The sequence below is a fragment of the Cyprinus carpio genome, chromosome B17 (assembly GCF_018340385.1).
Source record: "Cyprinus carpio isolate SPL01 chromosome B17, ASM1834038v1, whole genome shotgun sequence".
NCBI classification, from domain to species: Eukaryota; Metazoa; Chordata; class Actinopteri; order Cypriniformes; family Cyprinidae; genus Cyprinus; species Cyprinus carpio.
This window is the reverse complement of record NC_056613.1, coordinates 5830439-5849902: the sequence shown is the minus strand read 5'-3', so window position 1 is coordinate 5849902 and position 19464 is coordinate 5830439. Positions and strand designations below refer to the sequence as shown.

Sequence of the window (19464 nt, the reverse complement as noted above, 5' to 3'; positions counted from 1 at the left end):
TGTGGCGCGGGATTTGGCTGGAGCAGATGAATGCGCAGTAGTCGTTCTGCAGCGCTATGGAAATGGCGCCTGTGTTCAAGCAGCAGTAGTCGGCAGTTATAACGATTTACACTGAACTCACGGGAATCCAAGTTTTCTCTTTGCGACTGCTTTAAAGTTCAGCATCACTAGACTACGAGAGTTTATCCATGCGAACCGAGTCCGGATTATGTCCGGAAAAGAGTTGCCACCAAAGTCGTGTTTGAAGTAACGTATATCCAGTTTTCTTGAGGGCCGTCTTCATCATCAGCGCGCAGGTACAACGCTGTTGTCTGTGGTAATTTTTTAGCTTTATATGTCACATTAGGATATTCTAGAGCAGTTTACGTGTTTCTACAGCTCAAGACCATTTAGCACTCATTTATTTGGATTGTTTGGTATTAAAAGCTATTGTGAGTTAGTCTCGTGCTGTGACCGTTAGCTGGCGTTAGCTTGTGCGGCTAATCTGAAGAGCTCATGGTAACAGCCTGCGTGGGCTCAACTCAAGCCACAACACGGCTCTGTATGAGACCTTTTACCCGCTGCATGTTTTATTACACATCGTACTAAGCTTTTTAAACTTTTTGTTGGCCTGTCCTCGGTGTATTTTGAACCTCTTGTTTGTTTTTATATGCTCTGTTGGTAACCGTAACAGTTCATGCTAGCGGTGCTACTGTTTCCAGGAAAGGTTGTTATAATAATACAGACCATACATTAGCCCCAATATAAACTATGCAATAGAATTTACTCTTAAAATATCTGCTTGGAAAAGAAGCGGTGTTTGTCAGTGGTAATTTGAATGTATTTGAATGGAATTTATGCCAGTGCATGTAATGACGCTGCATAACGTCAGATTTATCATGTATAAAGTGATATTTAGAATCAAATACGACCGCAGACGCGTGTTTGTATAGTGTTTGTGTACTTCACCTAGTAAGTACTATGAATAAAACTGAGCTGTGAGCTCTGATTTCAGATCAGGTTTCTCCATGTGAGTCTCACGCATGGGTGGGACTGTAGTCTGCGCGGGCACATGGATGAGTCCTATAGGCTGTTTGCTTTAGATGACCATGCTTTTCCAGGGGGCACTAGCATGAACCAAGGGTTTTGCAATTTTACAGATCCAGACTGTCAGCCGATCCAGGGACTCCAGGAAACTTAATAATTACTTTCGTTAGAACATTATAGCTTTTTATAATATCTTACTACCGTCAGTGAATTATGTTTAGATGGTTTGAAATGTCATGCATGTTGTCGTTTCACTAGAGTAAAATAGCTGTCCTTGTGGGAAATCTTTCTCTAGTCTAGACGTAATCATGTAATTCAGATTTTCAGTTAAACTTATGAGTCACATTATGTGTTTTTACAAGATAGTGTTATCATGCCTGTACCACATGTCTTAAAGCTGGTAAACAAAATATATGTAAACATCTTGGTAGAAAATACTAGGATAGTCTATATTGTTTTCTTTTAAATGTTTTTTGAAAGGTTTTGAGTTTTTTTTTTTTTTTATAAATTTGCATTTCATAGAAATTAATTAACGCCATTTCAATTAGAATATTTTCGACTGATAAAAATTTTTAACGCATAAAATATGAAAATGATTTTTTTTTTTTTTTTTTTTTAAACAGACATTAAAATGTCCAAATATTACCATAAACAGCAAAAGGATTTATAAGTATACATTTTTAATATTTTGAATAGTTCACTGCACAAAATTAATTTTGGTTGGTACAAACCATATTATTTATTTTAAGCGTCTGTCTTGTTTAATGTGTTTATTTTCTTTTATCTTTTTTTTTTTTAAAATAATTGTGGTGAGTGATTTTTGAGAATGCGACCTGTCCATGTTGGTGGATTGGATTTTTACCAAACAGTGTTGTTTTAAGTATTATGTGCTTGTTGTTTTTATTTATTATTTTTAAAAATATTTTCTATAAAGTTTTTTATTTCTGTTTTAGTAAATTTCTAATATCCTTTTTCGTCTCATAGATGTATTTTTATTTTAGTTACAGAAAACAGTTTTCAATAATTTTATTTAAAAAAAAGTAACACTACCAGATGAATAATAATATACATCAAAATATTGGGAATAAGGCATGATTGGGTGTACAGCCTTTTAATGTATCGTAACAATGCACAATTAAATGAACAGTTGTGTTTTATTTTTACATTTTAGTAGTTTTTTTTTCCATGGCTGAATGTCCATATGAAAAGACCCACCAGTTGATAATCACTGTTTTATTGTATGTTTGGAGGAAACACAAGTGTGGTGGATACGTATGTGCCAACTGCTCCATTGGAGGCACAAAAGTGCTGACAACTGCTGTTGTGTATTAAGTTCTTCTTTGTCCATAATGTTTTCAGTGATATTTCAGCGTGGTTTTTGTACTAGTTCGAAACATTCTGTTTGTGTTCAGTCTTTTGAAATTATTATTTGCCTAATGTTTCAGGGCAGGCAGATTGATTTTTAGCATGTTTTTTTCTCTTCAGTAAGCATGCGTGACCTGGCAGCCCAAGTCACCAGCAGCTTGCTGCGCTTCCCGGAGGTGACGATAGATGCTCTAGGAGAGGATGAAGTTACGCTGGACTCTGTGCTCCATGGGAGATTTACTTATGGTGAGTCTTATTTTTCACTGCTGGCATGTCCTGATCATCTCCAATGTCATGTTTTAGATGTTTCATGTATGTTTCCTAGGTTACTATTAGATCTTCAGTTCTCCTATTGTGTTTCACTGACATCTCTTATTTATTGGGTGCAGGAAAAAGTGGACTGGCCTGGCTTGCCTGTGGGCCTCAATTGGAAGTGGTCCATGCTGTTACTGGAGAGCGTGTCTCTGCCTACCGCTTCAGTGGGGTGTCCGAGCACCCGCCCACAGTGCTGGCCGTGCGGGACTTCTGTTGGCTGAAGCGAACAGGGCTGCTCATCGGTCTGGAGGAAGCTGAGGGCAGCATGTTGTGTCTGTATGATCTTGGTATCTCCCGTGTTGTCAAGGCTGTGGTCATCCCAGGCAGAGTGAGTGCAGTGTTTTTTTTTTTTTTTTTATATATAGAAAAAATTATAGTGTATACTGATATTTCGAATATATATCGTTATATTTTCTGTTTTCAGTTTATAGATCTTTTTTGTTCTTGTTTATTTTTTAATTATTTCTTTAGTTTTAGTTATTTTAGTAGTCTGTTAAACTAAATTAAAATGATAAGTTAAGTTTGTGTTTTCATATTTATTTCAATTAACACTTCACAAATAATTCAAATAATTTTAATTTTTTTGAATAAACAACACTAAAAGTAAGTGTAAACATTACATTTGATTATGTAAGTGATTTCTTAAAATGCATCCTGGCTGTAATCTTGTAATTATTTCACATCTGTTGTTTTATAATGACACTACTGTGAGTGATCACGTGATTGAAAAGAGCATCTGCTTTTTCTGCAGATCACAGCCATTGATCCCCTTGTTAGTTACGGAGGGGCCAGCGCTAACACGCAGCATCTGCACCAGAGTTTGCGCTGGTTCTTCGGTGTGGCTGCTGTGGTCACAGATGTTGGTCATGTAATGCTGGTTGATCTCTGTCTGGATGACCTGTCCTGTAGTCAGAGCGAACTGGAGGCTTCAGGTGGGACTATAGTTTTTTTTTTTTTTTTAAGCAAAAGCATTCATGTGAACAGTTAAAAAACCTTTCCATAGTCTCAAACCATTTTCATTTGTTTTGGCCACAGATCTAGAGGTGGTCAATAAGTCTCCATCTGAGATCCCACGTTTACGGGAGGGTGTGACGCAGCAGGGCAGACACCTGTGTCTTCAGCTCAGCAGCCCTACAGGAACTGGAGCGACAGCCCTGCAGTACATCCAGCGCACCAACCAGCTCGCTGTGGGCTTTTCAGATGGCAACCTACAGCTCTGGAACATGAAGACCCTGAAAAAAGAGTGAGTGAAAGACTTAAAACAAGCTGATTTTTTTTTTGCCCATTTTAATGTAATTGTATGTTAAATTTGACATGAAATGAAAACTCACCCTGTCTATTTTCTAAATGCATGTTGTCGACTATATTGTGAACAATTCATTTCTTTTTTTTTTTTTTGACCTCGTAATTCTTAATCAATTTCATAATGCCATTTCATCTTCCACTTTTCTGTGTTGATACATACCAGGCTTTTCCAATCATTTAGTCTGCTTAAACCTTGGCACTTTCTTAGAATCCACTGCAAGCTCAAATTCAGATCTGCCTCCATCCAATCAATGGATCCCACCCTACATATTTCTTTTTCAGTTATCTGTTTTACTCAAGATGCAGGGTTTCCCATACATTGATTTATTTGTTGCAGCCCGCCACAATATCCATGTGGACCGCCACAAATAACTGCCCCCTGCCATCAGCTCCCGTGTCTCACACACACGAGCGCCACTTTAGCACTATATTTTGCAACTTTCAGACCCTTTTATCAACTTTTTTCCATAAAAGGTACATGCCGACAAACCTAGCGACTTTTTTGGATAAACCTTAGCTATGGTTTTGTTCAGTTGGAAGATTTCGCCATTGCTGCCCCGCGAGCACGAGGTCTGATCCCTGTGCAGTGTCGTCTCTCTCGGTCTCTGTTCTGTGCAGTGAGTGGGAGAGAAGCAGCGCGTTCAACTGGCCGTACCACAGCAGACTCGTCAGTAAATGAGTATAAAACAGCATTTCCAAGCACCTGTCGCTTACTGACTGTCTCCATGAACATAGTTCGTCTGTTAATGTGCACAGTTTGTTACTCAGACGCAGGCAGTTACCACTCTGTCTGGGCTTATAAACATGAACATAGTTCGTCTGTTAATGTGCACAGTTTGTTACTCAGACGCAGGCAGTCCGCTGCATGAGGCAAAAAAAGTAATATTGCCAAACCGACCGCATATAGTCACTCTGTAGTGTAACAGTTAGAGGTATGTGGATTTTATCAGATGATGTCGCTCTTATAAATCAGGATTTAAGGAGTAAAGTGAGAGTGAACCCCATGATATTATTAATTAAAATGTATATTTGTTTTATGTATGGCAACAGAAAAAATGTGAACGGCTTTTTTGGGCATTCAAGTTGTATACAGTATGTGAAAGTTCAGAGAGTGGAACAAGTCCGAGTTGCTGAACGCAAACCCGTCGTCATGACGTCATAAATATGCTAATTAATGTGACGTCATCTGCCGCCACAAGTCTCACAAAATCCTGTGGGAAACACTAAGATGTATTTCACATTATGGAAGAAAAGATCTGTCACTACATCTGTTTCGGTGCGGCTATAATGTATTGATGCACCAATGAATTTGTTTTTGAACATGTCCTCTTGCTCTTCAGATATCACTCACAGCTAGAGGGTGGCAGAGTGCCTGTCTATGCATTTACCTTCCAGGAGCCAGAGAATGACCCACGGAACTGCTGCTATCTGTGGGCAGTGCAGTCTGCACAGGATCAGTAAGTTTGCGGTTTCATGTGCTGCTATCGAAATAATCTGACTTTGTCTGGTTTGGTTCTGATTTATTCTGGTGTATTTTTGTCTTTGCAGTGAGGGGGATGTAGTCAGCCTCCATTTGTTACAACTGGCTTTTGGGGAGAGAAAGTGCTTGGCTTCAGGGAAAATTATTTATGAGGTACAGAGTTATTCAGGATTCTCCATTCTCAAATTTATTTGAATGTTACAGTTTTTGTATATATACAATGTTCCTGCAAAATATTCATTCAGTGTGTGATGCTTGACTCTCAGGGTCTGGAGTATTGTGAGGAACGTTACAGTCAGGACTTGAACGGTACAACATTTCCTCTAAGAGCTCAGGCCATCAATACCCGTCTGATCAGCTGTCAGTCCATAGAGAAGTTTCGCCACCACCCTGATCGTGACGACAGCATGACTGAAGGTGTCTTTATATATCCAAATCATACTTTGTAGAGTGATTGATTGACATTGCATGTTTTCTATAACATTTGTTTTTCTGTTTTTTTTTAGTGACGTCTCCTGATACAAGTGTGTCAGTTTTCAGCTGGCAAGTTAAATCGTATGGACAAGGCCAGCCATCAACCTTCATTGGTGTTTTTGACATTAACCGATGGTACCATGCTCAGATGCCAGATTCATTAAGGTGGGTATGCTTCTAGTAAAGGTTAAAAATACAGTCAGATGTGTGGTAGGGACATGTAAATAGACGTTCTCTTTCCCATTCAGAACGGGCGAATCCTTACGAAACTGTCCGTATCTGGCAGTGTGGTCTCTTGACTGTGTGATCGAAACGACAGCTCCCTGTACACTGTTGGACATCCTGATTCATGAGCGCAGTCTAAGTAGGGGTCTGCCCTACACCTGTCCTCCACCGGAACAGTTCTTCAGTCCCACAACCTACAATTTTGGCAAGCCATGTTCATTTTTTGATATGATTGTTAATTGCATGTGTAATGGCTGTGTTATGTAACCCCATTTAATGTCATAACCTCTGTATTCCATTTGTATTCTAGATGGAAGTTGTTTGCTTAATGCTGGAATTGTGCACTTTACTTGCTCTGGCTATCAGAAAGAGGTTAGATTTTGGCCCTTTTGTATACTATGCTAAGTCTTTATTATTTTTGGTATGTTAAATTCTTTCTCTACTCTCAGACCCTGAGCTACTTGAAGAAGGTGGCACCAAATTTAGGTGACAGCATTTCTAATGGATACTCACGCTGTCTCATGTCTGGCCTCCTATCCTCTCGTCTGGCTGATGTCCAGCCCTCCAGCCTCTCACAGGTATCACACCCTTTATTAAACATTATGCAGGATTAAATATACACTAGTTTATTTGTGTGCTTATTAGCTTAATAGATCTCACTCACGTGTAGAACTACTGGCATCAGAGTATTTATACCAGTAATTCACATTTTTTCATTGATTGCTTTGTAATTTGCATTTAGGAAGAGCAGCTTGATGCCATTTTGTGCACTGCTGTGGAGACGAGCTCATTGGGACTTATCACTGGCTGTATTAAACAGTGGACCACTGAAGGTGAGAATGGGAGAAGTAATGCATTTGTAGTCTACAAAAACTTTAATTACAATAATTTGCACTGCTGTTGAAAATTAGTAAGTCATTGATTTATTCATTTATTTTATTTTTTTAAACTTTATTTTCACCAAATCAACATTTAATTCCTCAGAAATACATTAGAAGCAGTACTATTGTGGACTAGTATTGCAATTTAAAATAACTTTTCTGTTTTAATATTTTGAAATATAGTTTATTCCTGTGATGGCAAAGCTGAATTTTCAGCAGCCATCACTCCAGTACTTCATATAACTTTCTGCCAAATTTCTGCACAAGAGCAACCAGGGTCAGCCGTCAATCTGCGCTACATACTGGAGTGGGCCTGGAATAAGGTTGTGCGCACCAAAGAAGAACTGGATGAAATATGTGAGTTTTCTGCACCCATTTCTCTGAATTTGGTTTTATTGCAAATTAAACAGCGTTCTGATTGTGCTTTTCTCTTTTTCTCCAGGTGCTCCGCTCTTTGACAGCTCTGCAAACTTCACGGATCCCCAGACACTGCAGCTGCTACAGCACAGTCAGCGCTTGCTGGCAAACCTCAGCACCATTTTCCACTGTTTGCTAAATGAGGCTCAGGAGCTCACACAGAAAGGTGTCGGGAGTATACACGGACATCACACTGTTCTGTGCTGTTATATGTGAAGTTGAAAATCACTAGAATGACTGACTTATTTTTGGTTACTTGCAGGATTGATTGGACTCATGAATAAATGCATGGTGTCTAGCTTGATCTCCCAGTACGCTCAGGTGGTTCTGTGGTTCTGCCGGACTGGTGTGCTTCCAGAGGGCTCTGGTATGGTTCTGGTTCACTCAGATTCTTTGAAAAACATCTGTGCATTGCATATGATGAACTCAAACTGTTCATCTGTCAACAGAGGATGATGATGTGCTGCAGATATCAAGGCCCTTTTACAGTCATTCTGTTATAAAGAATTATTACATCAGCCAGAGGGAGGAGCTGCGGAGACTGGCCAAGTAAGTGGCTACATTTCCGAAGAACCATTGGGATTTTTATTTATGTAGCATAATTTATATTGTTTAATGAATTTTATTTATTCAGGATTACTAAAAAAATGCATAAATTAACACATTTATATCTCCAGAAGTCACATCGTATTTAACAAGGTACAAAAAAAACCCTTTTCTTTCAATAGGGACAAGTGGTGTGCAGATTGCCTCATGATTGATGGCCTGGTGAGTCAGTGTGGGGAACGCCTTACAGAAATTTGGAAAAGGGACGAGGGTGGAACAGGACAGTATCCTCCCCCTTCACTTCATGTAAGTCAAGACTTGTTGAATGCATTTATACAACGTTGCTGCCCTCAACTGTGCTTACTTTTTTCTTTTTTGTGATCTGTTCCTGGTGCAGGCCTTGCTGGATATTTACCTCCTGGAAAACATTGAAGAATCTACCAAACATGCTATTGTATCCTTTTGGGGTTCTTAACTCTAATACATCTTGTTATAAATATTGTATTGAGTGTTGTTTGTTAGTAAAGAATATTCCTTGACTCAGGCTCTTAGGTTATTTATTTGCTACTGGATGTGATGTACTCTTTTCCTAATAAAAGTGGGGCATCCGTGGAGTCTTTTCCTACAGCGTTTGCCATTCCCATTGGTCAAACTAAAACAATACAAGTCCTTTTTATATCATAACAACAATAACATAAAAAAAAAAAAAAAAAAAATCAATGTTTTTGCGCTTACACTAGTATTTTTAAAAGAAACATTTTGATTTTGGCTTAATTTATAAGTGGTTTCAATGGTGACAACATTAAATGATCTACTAGCAGACAGCTATATCAGTTTAAACACTATTTTATTATATTTTGTATGAATGCCAGAGGTACTTACAAACTAATACTTAATGAATAATTTGTATTGAATGGTTTTCATCTCCTTTAGAGCTCTCTGGAGCTGCTGTTACACCCAGCCACCAGTCACTCTCTGTGGAGCTGGCAGCACGAGCGTGTCTTGCAGGCTTTGATGTGCCAACAGAAACACAGCATTGCCCTGCGCTACCTGCATGTGATGAAGCCTCCCCTGTGCACTACCAACCAAGCCAAATTGTGCCTCTCTGTCCTGCTTCATAACAGGTATGTTTGTAGTGTACCATTGGGATTAATATGTCAGCTTAAAGTGGGCTCTTTTGTAGTAGCTAGACTCTTACCCTTTGATTGTTTTGGGCTGACCAGGTGTATTGTGGAGGCCTGGGCTTTGCTAAGGCAGCATTGTAACAAATTGAACATGGAGGAGATGATGAAGTTTCTTTTTGAGACCTGTCAGGACCTGGGACTGATGCAAGAGCTGCTGAAACTGCCCCTTGGACTTGCAGAACAGGTGTGTGCAAATTTCTGTAGTGCTTAAGTGCAGCCTTGGTGAGCAGAAGAGTTCTTGCAAAAAAAAAAAACCTTTGGACAATAGTGTATATTATCACTGCTTTATTCTTACCTTTATCTCAAATGTACCTGTTTAGGAGTGTTTGGAGAGGTTCCTTCAAAGCACTGGAGGTTTCCAGAATCGGGAGCTACTCATGGTCCACTACCTCCAACAGGCAAATTATGTGCCTGCACTTCAACTCAACCAGACCCTCAAAGTGAACCTAGCAGTATGTTCAATTTCATATTATAGTCTACATCTGTATTTCATGTTTAAAAAAAAAAAAAGTTGTTATAATTTGGTTGAATTCAGGCTGATCGGGATCCTAAAATGAAGGAAAGGTCAAACACAAGGAACTCCATTCTCAATCAGTATGGAAAGGTTCTTCCTCGCGTTCAACGGAAATTAGCAATTGAGCGAGCAAAACCATACCAACACCCTGCTACGATTCACAGAGAAGGTACTGATGACGGTCATACTCACTTGGTCCGTGTGTTAGAATTTCAAATTGTTAGGATAAATTCCAATTGCTGCTTTTTTTCTCACTTCTAGTTAAAAGACCTCAGCCTCTGTCAACTGTAGCTAAACGTTCAGCCTCTGAAAATGTGATGACCAGAGCAGCCTTTATCAATAATGTCCTCTCAAAGATCGAGGAAGTATGGGTTGGCAAGAACACCACTCCCAATTCATCTCCTTTCAAAAGGTACTATAAGTAGTTTTTCCCAGCTTATATGTGAAATGTTTTCTTTAAAACCAATTTTGAATTAATTTTTTTTATTTTATTTTTATTTTTTTTCCTGTTGGATTTCCTGTGCAGCCCCAAAGAGTCCGAAATGCAAGTGCCTAGCATACATCCTTCCTCTCCACATAAACCCGAGGCCTTTGTAGGAACTCCCATAAACATGCTAACCAAAAGAATGTCCAGGTAAAACAGTCAAAGACTGGTCTTAGTGTTTCGAAAGTTCCTTTATTTGTGTCTCAGAAGACACTAGTAACATCTCTGGCTTTGTCACCAGGCTTCTGGATTTGGTTGTGCAGCCGTCTTCCCAGAATTCTCCAGAGAGCTCTAATTTGCCTGGCACTCCTACAAGGTCCATTACTTCATGGGCTGGACCGAAGAGTGTCAGCAAAGCTCCTGAGCTTAGTCTGCTGCAAACTCCACAAGTGGTAAAGGTGAGACCGCATGGTTTGTGAAACTACACAAATGCTCACAGACTTATTTGTGACTTTAAATGTGCTGTATGTACTTCCTCTAGTGTTTTAAGAAATTACCCGCCACAATTTTGAACTCTTTGGTTTTCAGAGAGCTCGAGCTTTGGCATCAGGCCCGGTTATCTCAGCCTTTACCCCACAGTCAATTCTGAGGAGCAGCCTACGTCCCACTCCTGTGGCCACCCCTTCTGCCTCCCCAGGCCGATCAGTCACTCCTCCTCTCCGCTCCAAAGAGAGCCGTATTACCTTCATAGAGGAGGCTGATTCTCCAGAAGCTCCCAAGGGCTTTGTCCACTGGAACAATGGGGTAACATGCCTCTTTAACATCTAAAATGAAATGTTAAGATGAGTTTCCATGAAAAGTAATAAAAATCATTTTTAGCTTTAATAATATGGTTGTGGTTCTTCACAGATTGCAATTAACAGGGAGCTTAATACACCTAAGAGATCTTCCCAACCTCCTAAAGCAAGTTTTGCAGCCTGGAGTGAACATTCAGATGCTGAAGAGGAAGAAGCAGCTCTAAAGAGGACGTACATGCCCTCACTGGAAGAGAAAGAAAATCCTGATGTAGAATCTCAGAGTGGATCCTCTGTCAAAGAGATCCCTGCAATGGAGTCCAAACAAGTGCTTCCCACTCTTGTGCGACGGCCTAGTCTGGGGCAAGAAGCAAGTCTTGTGTCCAATCAGTCCGATACCACTCTTGAGTTCCATGATGCTCCTGAGGATTTTATGGCAACACAGGCAAACAGCAGTGTGGATCGGGAGGTGACCGTAAGACTTCCAAACACTTCAGAGGAATGTGAGCCTCCTGTAGAAGAAAACACAACGGCAGAATTACCCTCTGTTACGCCACCTGAGGAAGAGCTGAAAATACCTCATGAGAGCGATACAGAGGAAGACTCGTCCCATGGAAAGACACCTTCAGATGCACAAGAAGCCCAAAGTAGGAAAGGAAAGCTTGAGGTGCATGTTGATATTGAGAACGATTGTGTGAGGGAAGTAATTGAGGAGGAGCTTGAGGAAACTTCAGAAGCTCAGGTTCTCAAGCCGGGTGTAGTTACAGAGCCGAAGCTTGTTGTTCCAGTTCAGGAACCAAGTTTAGATTCTTTGGCTGAGATTTCTAAACATCAGGAAATCCAGGAACCAGCAGAAGCTGAAGATTCACAAAACACATCCTCCATTTTTGTTGAAGCTCTCAGTTTTCCTCCTACTATAGAGCCTGTGAACGTGTCTATGGAAGAAAATGCTGCTTATGACACTATTGATGAACCAGCTGTCACCAAGGTATCAGAGGCAGTACCAGAACAACTAGTTTGTGAGGCTTCTGTATCTGAGATTTCAGCGGTTGAGTTGGTGAACCACGAACAAATGATTAGTGAACCTGAGATTAATGAAGAATGCAAAGAGGAATCTATGGAAACCTCAGGTAATTTATTTATTTATTTATTTTTTTGTTTAACAAATAATTGCAGCTTTTGTGAACATGAGACTTTCAAAAACATTTAAAACATTTTCTGACCCCAAACTTTTAAACTGTACTGTAACTGTTGTTTTATGACTGATAATTGCACTGGTAGGAAATTAATTTCTAATGGATTTATATTTTAGATTTGGATGCCTTTGTGGAACAGCATTTATTTGGTCCAGATCTGTCTCCAACTTTAACCCGGTCCAGTATTAGGGAGGGATCACTCAAAAGGTGCTTGTTAATGACTTACCCATCATGCTTTCTGGGTGCTGCTTTATGTATGTTTCTCATGTCCTGACATTTAACATTTTTTGACCTTTGTTGGTGCTGTCTACACCCTATAGTGAACCAGGTAGTGACATTAAGGAAGTTCAGCCCACTTCTGAGAATGCTGCAGATCTGAAAACACCGACATCAGAACCTGCTACCTCAGAGTCCAGATGTAAGTCCTTCTCAGGTTTAACATTATAGTTAAACAACATAATGATCCAGAACTAACCTCTGGATTCTTCCTATAGCTGTAGTGAGCTTGAATGACACTGATGAGCTCTCCAGTGCTGAATCGTCAGAGGGTGAAGAAGAGTCTGAAGATCAGAAGGTGGAGGACTCCGGTAGTGAGGTTGAGATTATAGATGAAGTAAAGGGTAATGGCAGCAGTAACCACCAGCCTGCTCCTGCCCTTTACATGGAGGAACTCCCACCCCATGAGCAGTACCTCCAGGAACAAGCCAATGCTGTGCTGTCACTGGTTACACCTGAGGCACAGCTGAAAGTAAGTGCATCACTTAAATCTTACTTTGATGTTAAAACTTTGTGACCTGTTGTACATGGATTTATATTCTCATTGGTTTATTTGTTGTTATTTTGCTCTGCAGGTTCAAGACACTGACATCACAGAGGAAGAAGGTGAAGTTGTAATGGTTGGCCTTGGCCCTTCAGAACTAGATGAGGAAGATGCAATGTGTTACACGGAGCTTAAGCCATCCACCACTCTCCTTTTACCTGTAGAGCTGGCTGAGGAGCAGCATACACATCTTGTAGATGGAAGAACTTTACAGACCCTCAGCAGTGCACCAGATGGTACAATGCCAGAAGAGTCTGATGGCTTCACGCTCATGCTTGATCCAGATGTAGAGGAACTGCCTGATGTTTCAGAGCTGGACCACAATGCAGCATTGCTACCTCTACAGGAACCAGAAGAACCTCAGGATGTGGAGAATCAGCTCACAACTAACTCTGAGGTTGTCATCTTGGAGCATACGGTTCAAGTTCCAGACAACAGATTGGAAGACATAAACGACTTGGTATCAGATATGGAACCTGTTGTCATGGGTGCTCCTAAAATTGAAGACCAACCAGCTGAGGTCCTCCAGATGGTGGAACAAATAGTCACACCAGAAGCAGAAACTTCTCTTCAAGAAACAAAATATCTTTCCAATGGTGATGGGCTAGAATCTGGTCCTTGTGAGATGCAGGAAGAATCACATACTCCTCTTCATGGGGAAGTGTTGGAGTCTTCTCTGCCAGAGAAAGTCTTGCCTTCAGAAGAACTTTTAGGGAAGGTCAACGAAGTTGCTACATTGGACACAGAGGTGTCAACCGCTGCAAAAGATAATATAACTGAGTCTAACCAAATAGACACTACACTTCTATTGGCTGGAGAAGTTGAGGAACTTTCCACAACCAAACAAATGGGAAGGCCGAAGTCACCAGGAAGGCCAAAGTCACCAGGAAGACCCAAGTCACCTGCAAGAACAAAAGTTGAAAGATCTGGAAAAGCTACAGAGGAAGTTCTGGAGAACATTAAAGAGGTTCAGCACAGCCCATCACGGAGAACTAGGAAAACAGTAACATTCCCTGTCCCTATCCTTGATGGAGAGAAGGATCTTACTGAAGAGGAACAAATGGATTCTCAAGTACCTTCAACACCAAGACGCATCACAAGGAGTGGCAAACAGCTCCAAGACTATCAAGTTCCTGTAACACCCAGAAGAAGCACAAGAAAAGCAGATTCAGAACGGCATGCTAATGAGAATGACCAAGACATGCCTTCTGAGAAAGTATCAAAGCCTGCAAGTCCGGCACGAAAGACCCCACAGAAAGTAACACCTAGGAAAGGATCCCGACGAACCAGGAGCACAGTGGTTGGTGATGATGATGATGATGAGGCCCTGTCCACTGATCCTGTTCTCAGTGATGACTCAGAAACACAGACCAGGCACAGTATAAGAAAATCCCAAGCACCAAGTGTTGAAGTTCCAGAAGCTCATCAAGAAGTCCCAGAGGAGACGATGCAGCCAGCCAAAGCACGTAGTAGTCCTAGTAGGGTTACACGCAAGTCTACCAGAGGACTAGCGTTAGAAAGTTTCCAACAAGATCCTGCAGAAGAAGCCACAACCCTAAATCAACCTCTTAGAACACCTCCAAGAAGCAGGAAGGAGACTGTGGCCAGCACTGCAGAAAAAGTGAACAATGCAACCTTTATTATCGATGATGCACAACTTCAGAGTGTATCAAGAAGACTTACGAGAAGCCAGCACTGGAATCAAGGTGAGGATCTTGATAAAGAAAGACCCGATTTGACTCCTTTGAAAGTAGAGACTGAAGCTCCCCAAGCTGATGCCCTTGTAGAGCGACTCAAAGATGAAGAAGCCAGGGAGGAGACTGTTCCTTTTGTAACGGAAATTATACGTGCCAAAAGAAGACCTACTAGATCTGCAGCACCTCCTTCACAGAATGAAACTCAAATAGCAGACATTGAAGAATCAAAATTGATGGTGTCCGATGTAATACAGGAACATGCAAGCAAGTCACTTTCAAGTGCTAGACGTACACGAGCGAGCAAGGTAGCAGAACAAAACTCTACAGCTGTCAACAATTCAGTTACTCCCGTAGCTGATTTGAAGAAAACAAGAGGTAGTCTCTATTGTAATGCCACAATTTGCAGTATTTTATAACACTTTGTGCCTACAATCCATTTTATCTGCAATCCTTTAATTTTAGGAAGGAGAAAAGAAACTGTTGTGCGAAATGAAGTTGAAGTTCCAGAGGTTTTGTCATCTTCTTTGCCTCAAACCTATAGCTCCGGAGGTGAAGCTGATTCTCAATCCAAAGAGGTAAGCAGACCTTTCTAAAGTTTAAGTACCAACGCAGTTTTCATGTGTGCTCCATCACAGTTTAAACTTCATAAATTCTTCCTTTTGTTGTAGGACAATGGCCCTCTTGATGATGTTGCAGTTGAAACTGAGGTTGTTAAGCCCAGAAAGAAGAGGACAACCAGGTGAATGGTCGCACATAGTTCTATTGAATATAAGAAGTAGCTTACGTGCATGGTTATAATTCAAGCAGGTTTTTGCATTGACGAGCTATAACTACAAGATTCGCAGTTGAGTAATGTTGGTTGTGCATCACCTTGCCTTAGTTTGATTTATGGCTGGGCGATTTGGCAAAATAATAATATCCCAAAAACAGATTACGATTTTTAACTAGTCAACTTAAAAATCTTATTACAACATGATTCAAATAACTTTTTCTTTATTGACCCTCTAGTTAAAGAAAATTCTATTCTAAGTGCAGCACACATGAAGTTGTCAACATGATGTAAATGTTAAACAAATCACTTGTTCAATATCTTTGCAGAAAAGAATGAACTACAACTACATCCTGTGCAAACGTGTCTGAAAGCCTACATGTTATATGTTCAGAAATAATAGGCTACAATGAAAATGCTTCAAAAAATTCTCAGTAGTCAAAGTAATTAAAATTCAAAATGACTGCTTTTATACATAGAATCCGAAAATGTTCTTTCTAAACTGCGCACTTGTAAATATATCTGTACATTCAATTCAATTATTCTTTTATTAGTGTTATACTCCATCTCTACTGTGTAATTCCTATGACTGCTGCACTAGTTTGCACTTTGTCCATACTTTCTTCTACACTGGAAGCTCCTGTCACTAAGACAAATTCCTTTTCTGTGTAAACATACTTGGTAATAAAGCTCTTTCTGACATCTGAAGGTATAACACCAGTAGACTATTAACAATAAATGTTCTGTGAAAACAACGAACAGCAGCTTTCAGCCTGTCACCATGATGCAAACATCACATGCTTTACAGGTTTTTTTATTAGATTGCGCTGCTTTTCCATTGTTTTTTCTATGTAAACATGGACGCGTTTGACTGTTGCACTAGCATCTCTTGCAGCATCTCATGCATGAAACAGCATTATAAAAACGCAGCGCTCAAATTAAAATGTTCACTCACATCTTCTTGCATGTTTTTTCTATTCCACTGTCCATGTTGCACCTTTGTCAACACAAATGCGCATTCTGTGTAAATGGAGCATCACTCGTGTGCAGTTAATCATGTGCACGTACATGTGGTTGGATTGTTCTTTTCTCTTTACTGTTATGATTGGCATATTGTCAAAGTGTCTTATAGTAACATTTTGTAATATTTCTATTCACAATCGTGATTCCTCGATTTCTAAAAAATTAAATTGCAGCAAAACATTAAATTCGAATTTAGCGATAAAATCGGAAAAATCGTCCAGCCCTAGTTTGATTATCTTACCCTAATTTTCTGTCATCTTTTTAACAGAACAAAAGCTGCTCCAGAACCTCCACCTCCTGTTGAGATCAGTTTCCTCTCTCCCGTCGCCAGTCCCGCTGAACCGATCGCTAGAACTGAAAAGAGAACTGAAGAAAAGGAAACCCCTTCCCTGAGGATGAACCTACGCCGCAAACGCATGATGGATGCCATTTTTCCTAAACCTGTAACAAGGAGGAAGAAGCTTTGATTGCGAATTGTTTCATTTGGACTCGTTTCCCAGTTTGATTTATTTTTTCTGCTCTCCTTGTTTTATAAGAGCTCTGCAACCTGCTGTTTTCTAATTAAGATAATCAGTGGATAATGTTTGGAATAATAAACATCTAATTTGGGATAAATAATTTTGTATTATAAATTATGCTGTTTACCGTAAGGAGCACTGAGGGACTTGAGCACCAGAAAAGAAAGGTTTAGTTTTTAAATGTGTTTCTACTAATTGATGCAAATGTAAATAGCCTTTTAGGTATGTTATAAATAAAATTTGATACTTATGAATTATTTTGTTACTTGTTTTGTTTACAGGAAAGATTTTGCAACGTGTAAAGTCAGATCAAACAGTTACAAGGTTTATGGTTGTACCACTTGGGAGATGATTCATATAGGTGGATACTTTACAATAGTTGAAAGTGTAATAAAATCATCCATATTGCATGGATGAACTTCTTGTTTTGATGCTTGGCACTTGGTCTCCCCTATCTTGAGGCCTTAAGCTGGTGAACACAGCATTATTCATTCATTGCAGATAATAATGTACATTTATTTTCCTTCAAATGCATCAGTTTTATTTTGAACAGCATTGTAAACGTATTTGTAATGCCCGTTTGCTTTCAAATACAGAACAAGAGTTTACAATCTTTGATGTATTGTAGTTCTTTACAGAGGTACTGGTTCGACCAATTTACCACAGTTGTTTTCCTGCAAAAATGTATAATGACTAACCAAAATGCAATATATGTGCATTGCTTTTATAATACTTCTTGGTGTTGCAATGGTGTTCTATAATATTTACCAGCCCAAGTCAAAACTGTAAGTCTTAAGTATGTGCAATAGCAATAACAGGTATGTTTGCTTTAGCAATTGCTACTGATAACCAGCAATTGTTCAAGCAATTGTTCATCTTAAAAGCCGCTATAATGACCTAAATGAGAAAAGAGCACTTTATCCTAGCATTTACCTCCATTATTACAGCAGGCAGACAGTGGATGTGATCTTTAGAGAAGCCAAGGCTACTGTATTATTCATCATGCTGGGCCCTGGTAGAAAGTAAGAGAAACAAAGTGCTCAGGTTTCAACCTGTCACTCTGTCACTCATTGTTTTTTTTGTGTCCAGCGTATCCACGTGAGCATGAGGACGAGAGGAATGGAAATGGCCAGCAAGGACTGTGTGAAAGTGGCAGTCCAGGTCAGACCCTTCAATTAGATTAGTACGACTAGATTATCTCAGACTAGACTGCAGACTTGTGATTAAATATGTTTTTAGGTTCATTTGTAGCACTTTATTTGGAAGTCTGCTTCAACAAGTTGAGCATGAGATTGAACCATAGCTGTGAGACTTTAAAGCTTTTTCTAATACAAAGGAAGCGGGATGCAGGCAGTCGCTGCATTATCTCAACCTCCAACAATATCAGTATTCAAGACCCTCGTGACTCGCAGAACAGTCGCATTTTCTCTTTTGACTACACTTACTACAATGCCACATTACTGGCACATGGTCAGACTGGCTCTGGGAAGAGTTACTCTATGGTCGGTCATGGTCCTAACAAAGGCCTGATACCCACACTCTGCGAGAGACTTTCAGTCTATCAGGAGCATGCAAGACAGCAGGCAGTGTCAGGTTTGTCAATTATATTTACACAACATCTCACTTGTTTTGCAGAATTTACACTGCAGTGGTGGCTCAGAGACGCTTCTGAAGTGGCATTTAGGTGTCTTTATAAAGACTGGTTAATGGTGCTCAGAGGTCGCACGAATGCATTTACACAGCAATGATAACTGTATGCATTGATATTAGCTGGGTCAATGCAGGCTTAAGTCTGGCTTTAATGTATTGTCTTTACACAGAGTTTTGAGAATGCACAGAGCATCCTTAACTTGGCTTTGCCTTTTGAAACGGTTTCTGTGAGGTTTGGCTTGGTGTGATTAGAATTATTTTCAAACCATACTCAAGACAATTGAAACTAGAAGGATAAATTATACCTTAATGATATAACCTGTTGACAAATATAGTAGGTTTAACATTCATTAGAATGAACACCTTTGGGTCAAAAAGCAATTATAATTGATTTTGTAAGTGATACATTGAATTTTCATTGTCAGGACTGTTCATCTAGTAAAACAAATATTTGGGCCTAAATTTAAGTATTTGAATTGCATAGAAAATTTACATCCATTTGGATTACACTGTTTAACATAAACTAATAAACTTAATGTGATGCATATTTGTCAGTCATACATAAGACGGGTAAGAAACGCGTAATTTTTCTGTAATAGTACTAATGAAGTAAATGTTTTACATTAACCAGGTTTATACAGTTATCAATGGATTTTTTCAGTCTCTGAATATGGTTGTTCCACAGCTAGCCGTATTTTAACCATGTTCATACTCTTTAACTGAATAGAAGTCATTTCTACAATGATTCAGATTTATGGTGATTCTAAGCTATTTGAATAAATGTATTTTGAAAATATGATTATTGAAATAAAATCAAATTTAAATAGCTAAACTATGTGCA

The 19464-nt window shown here is 39.6% G+C and overlaps 1 protein-coding gene across 1 annotated transcript; it reads left to right on the top strand.

Annotated features, from left to right (window-relative positions):
• LOC109062627 (protein ELYS-like) lies at positions 1-17586 on the top strand. The gene is given in 36 exon segments (XM_042743308.1): positions 1-296; positions 2512-2637; positions 2781-3034; positions 3458-3638; positions 3742-3949; positions 5352-5468; positions 5560-5644; positions 5758-5908; positions 5998-6130; positions 6214-6395; positions 6501-6562; positions 6640-6768; positions 6933-7023; positions 7339-7428; positions 7514-7654; positions 7751-7855; positions 7938-8037; positions 8217-8340; positions 8432-8488; positions 8587-8735; positions 8970-9158; positions 9258-9402; positions 9539-9670; positions 9754-9901; positions 9994-10144; positions 10259-10366; positions 10458-10614; positions 10745-10960; positions 11066-12080; positions 12263-12353; positions 12467-12564; positions 12641-12894; positions 12998-15038; positions 15126-15238; positions 15332-15402; positions 16724-17586. Coding segments are annotated over 35 exon segments (7608 nt in total). The 5' UTR covers positions 1-296; positions 2512-2516; the 3' UTR covers positions 16923-17586.
• Positions 17587-19464: the final 1878 nt, after the last annotated feature.